The sequence below is a fragment of the Piliocolobus tephrosceles genome, chromosome 16 (genome assembly GCF_002776525.5).
Source record: "Piliocolobus tephrosceles isolate RC106 chromosome 16, ASM277652v3, whole genome shotgun sequence".
Classification (NCBI taxonomy): Eukaryota; Metazoa; Chordata; class Mammalia; order Primates; family Cercopithecidae; genus Piliocolobus; species Piliocolobus tephrosceles.
Genome location: NC_045449.1, coordinates 7,521,398 through 7,525,599, shown reverse-complemented (window position 1 = coordinate 7,525,599; position 4,202 = coordinate 7,521,398). Strand labels below are relative to the sequence as shown.

The 4,202-nt window shown below is 56.7% G+C and overlaps 1 protein-coding gene across 2 annotated transcripts in view; it reads right to left on the bottom strand.

The window, feature by feature from the left end:
- Window positions 1-515: 515 nt before the first annotated feature.
- The window catches only part of WRAP53 (WD repeat containing antisense to TP53), a 28,506-nt gene continuing 24,819 nt past the window's right edge, over window positions 516-4,202 (bottom strand). For both annotated transcript variants that reach the window (XM_026456299.1, XM_026456300.1), the window contains 7 exons: window positions 3,334-3,422; window positions 2,458-2,548; window positions 2,218-2,350; window positions 1,466-1,674; window positions 1,175-1,278; window positions 894-1,028; window positions 516-778 (listed from right to left, as the gene is read on the bottom strand). In XM_026456299.1, the coding sequence (XP_026312084.1) occupies window positions 532-778; window positions 894-1,028; window positions 1,175-1,278; window positions 1,466-1,674; window positions 2,218-2,350; window positions 2,458-2,548; window positions 3,334-3,422 (1,008 nt within the window). In that variant the 3' untranslated portion in view covers window positions 516-531. The remainder of the gene's footprint in view (window positions 779-893; window positions 1,029-1,174; window positions 1,279-1,465; window positions 1,675-2,217; window positions 2,351-2,457; window positions 2,549-3,333; window positions 3,423-4,202) is intronic.

Sequence of the window (4,202 nt, the reverse complement as noted above, 5' to 3'; positions counted from 1 at the left end):
TTTTAGGTGTGTCCTTGACTCTGGCAACTGGGTTGTCTGCCTCCTGGGGAGCCCCGGGAAGGGGAGGGGAGTGCTCCTGCTCCCCTCAGAGCTGAGTAATGGTCCCCATGCTGCTGGAGAATGGCAGTGTGGAGTGTGGGTGACAGGCACCCTGTCACCGTCTGCACAGTCTCACACAGTCACACCCAACAGTCTGACCCAGCTCCTGCTCAGCCCGGCTCACCATGACCCCTGCCACCCCCACCTTGGGAGTGAGATTTCAAACAGGTTTCCCCCTTCAGTTTACCAAGTTGCCTAGCAACCAACCAGTCAATGGCATGAAGCCCCACCCCCACCCACTTGACTTCACACCCAGCTCAGCCACCCCATTGGCTCCTGCCTAGTCCCACCTCTCAACCCCTGGTTTCAGGAACAATATGCCATACCCACTGCTGCTGGACCAGGGAGCCCGCCAGTCCCCCTGCCCGACCCCACCTCACTCATACACCCCCCACAAACAGACACGAAGACTCTAGTATCATAAAAACCTTTTTATATAAGCTCACCCACACCTCCCTCCGTTCCTCCCTGCCCTTTCTCGTCCTGGTGATCATCAGGGATGCTGGAGTCTGGGCCCCCCCCACACCACCAGAGCTGAAGCCGACATTCAAGGTGGACATGGCGTGTGGAGAGCAGGGGAAGGCCCAACTCCTCCTCTCCTTCGTCCCCACTCTCTGTGGGCTCGGGAAACACACGCTGACCGGAGGCAGTGGCCAGGAGAGGCAGGCTAGGGTGCAGGCTGAGGGAGAGATGGGGACCGTCTATCAGTGCCTTCACTGAGGACACTTGCTCCCTCTGGGATTCACTTCCATCCCCAACCCAAGCCCCAACATCTCTGGAATGGAACTGAGGACCTCACGCCATTGGTGCAGTCCTTCTGGGGCAGAAAACTCAACACGGGCTCCGGCTTCCCATCATTGCCAGGTCCACCCGTGTCCCACACAGAGACGGCCCCGCTTGTGCTGCCACTCACTAGAAACTGCCCGGTCCTGGGAGAGAGAGGAGAGATTTGCTGGCAGAGGCCTCACCCCTGGGGCAGGAACCACTCACACCCAGGGGCTAGGACCCTACAGCTGGGCTCTGGCATTCCTAGGCTTCTCAGGGCCCTGTGTAGGAAGGAGCCACAGCCACTCACGGGTCCAGATCAAAGTAGATGCGCTGATTGGTGGTCACCTCTCGACCCAGGGACCATAGTGGGTAACCAGGCTGCCGGAGATCCCAGCACAGGAGCTCAGCATCCTGGAGACATGGAACAGGACCTGGAGTCGCCCCCAAAGCCCTGGATGTCCCTGCCTCCCTCGGGGTCTCCAGGCACTCCTTCAGCTTGGGATTTTTTTCCCCATTCCCATTCCCCTACACTGCAGACTACATCCCCGCTCCTGCCCCGCTGCCCAGGTGCTTTGGGCTCTCAGGGTGTGACCCCTACCTTGCGAGCTCCTGAGAAGAAGCGGTTGCCATCGGGATGAAAGCAGAGGTGGGTGACGCCCCCTTGGTGCCCTCCCAGCAAGGCAAGAGGGGAACCATCATCCCAGGCATACAGACCCAGGGAGCGGCCATAGGAGCCACAGGCATAGAGGGGCTGGGCTGGGCTGAAGGCTATGCAGGAGATGATGCCGCTCTGGCCCTGCTTTTTTGCTAGAGAGGGAAGGAACAAAGTAGGGGAGGCGGCAATGGCTCCTGGCACTAACCAGGCTAAGCAGAGGTCTGTCTCCCATCCCAGCACCAACATGCCTGGACTCAACCTCTCCCCCATGCTGTGTGTCACAAGCAGGACAAAGACCTCGGATGCTCCCCACATCTATCCTCCCAAAGGACCTAAATGCCCAAGCCCCACTTCATCCCTCTCAAATCCCAGTTCTTCCTTGGACAGATGCAAATTGAAGGCCTACAGGAAAATGGAATCAGCTTTATCAAAAATTTTCTAGAAAGATTTCAGAGACCAAAAGCTCCACAGCTGACAGGGTACGGGCTCAGGAAGGAAGCAGTCCTTTGACCAGCTGGTTGACCTTCCTACCTGCTCTGAGTCTGTTTGCTCCTCTGCCGACTGGGCGGCACCTGCTCCCGGGCTGTACAGAGGACGGTGTGAAACCCCCACAGGTGGCCCTCGGCTCACACAGGCCCCTGTGCAGGTGACAGTGCTCTTCCCTCTCCTCCTCCCTTGGAGGCACAGATGCTTACCAAACGTGGCTCGGACCTCGCAGTCTCGGCCAGGCCGGGCCGTGGAGAAAACACGTACAGTCCGGTTGAAGCCACAGAAGAGCTGGGAGCCATCCGGGGAGAAGCAGAGTGAATGGGCTGCCGTCAGCTCATCCTGGGGGAAGGAAAGGGCTGAAAACAGGTCTTGCAAAGCCTTAGCTGCCCTCAAGGAAGGAGAGCCGGGCCAGTACGAGTGCTGGGGCTGAGTGTGGCAGTCCCTACCAGGTGGTTATAGGCGCGAAAGGAAGCCCGGAGCTCTCCAGTGAATGCATCCCAGATATGAATCGGGTTCTCCCGGCTGCTGCTGGCCACGCTGAGAGAGACATGGACACTGAAACCCTGGTGCTGTCAAAGGAAGGGGAGGAATGGCCGGGCATGGTGGCTCACACCTGTAATCCCAGCACTTTGGGAGGCCAAGGCAGGTGGATCACTTGAGGTCAGGAGTTTGAGAGCAGCCTGGCCAACACGGTGAAACCCTGTATCTACTACAAATACAAAAATCAGGGTGGGTGTGGTGGCTCACGCCTGTTATCCAAGCACTTTGGGAGGCCAAGGCAGGTGGATTACCTGAGGTCAGTTCAAGACCAGCCTGGCCAACATGGTGAAACCCCATCTCTATTAAAAATATAAAATTAGGCCAGGCGCGGTGGCTCAAGCCTGTAATCCCAGCACTTTGGGAGGCCGAGGTGGGTGGATCACGAGGTCAGGAGATCGAGACCATCCTGGCTAACACGGTGAAACCCCGTCTCTACTAAAAATACAAAAAAGTAGCCAGGCGAGGTGGCGGGTGCCTGTAGTCCCAGCCAGTACTGCGAGCTACGCAGAAGAATCACTTGAAACTGGGAGGCGGAGGTTGCAGTGAGCTGAGACTGCACCACTGCCCTCCAGCTTGGGTGACAGAGCGAGACTCAATCTAAAAAAAAAAAAAAAGAAAAAAAAAAAAAAAAAAGGAAGGGGAGGAAGCCAACTAACCAGCCCCTCTGATAAGCACGCCGAGCCTTCCTCCTTTGAAGACCCCTGGCAGCCCTTGACTCTCCCAAGAGGCCCTGCTTGAAACTGGGTGGTGGGGCGGCAAGCGGGGAGGCAAACATTACTTACTAGGAGGTGTCTGGCTGGGCTGAGGACATCAGAGAATACCAGCAGTAATCATAGATGGTATCACCTTCCACCATTCGAAGCACAGGGACCTAGACAGAGACGTGGGAATGGCTGAGTCACTTGGAGGGAAAAGGAGTCTGAGGCGCATACCTCGAGCAGTGTTGTGGCAGATGGGGTGCATATACAGAGCAGAGACGCTGTCTCAGTGTTCAAGGTGAACTCAGACTTTAATAAATTTAGCCACCAAAAGCCATACAGATTCATACTTTTTTTTTTTTTTTTGAGACGGAGTCTCGCTGTGTCCCCCAGGCTGCAGTGCAGTGGCGCGATCTCGGCTCACTGCAAGCTCTGACTCCCGGGCTCACGCCATTCTCCTGCCTCAACCTCCCGAGTAACTGGCATTACAGGCACCTGCCACCAAGCTCGGCTCATTTTTTTGTATTTTTAGTAGAGACGGCATTTCACCGTGTTAGCCAGGATGGTCTCGATCTGCTGACCTTATGATCCGTCCGCCTTGCCTTCCCAAAGTGCTGGGATTACAGGCATGAGCCACGGCGCCCAGCCATTTTTTTTTTTTTTTTGAGACGGAGTCTCGCTCTGCCGCCCAGGCTGGAGTGCAGTGGCCGGGTCTCAGCTCACTGCAAGCTCCACCTCCTGGGTTTACGCCATTCTCCTGCCTCAGCCTCCCAAGCAGCTGGGACTACAGGCGCCCGCCACCTCGCCCGGCTAGTTTTTTGTATATTTTTTAGTAGAGACAGGGTTTCACCGTGTTAGCCAGGATGGTCTCGATCTCCTGACCTCGTGATCCACCCGTCTTGGCCTCCCAAAGTGCTGGGATTACAGGCTTGAGCCACCGCGCCCGGCCATTT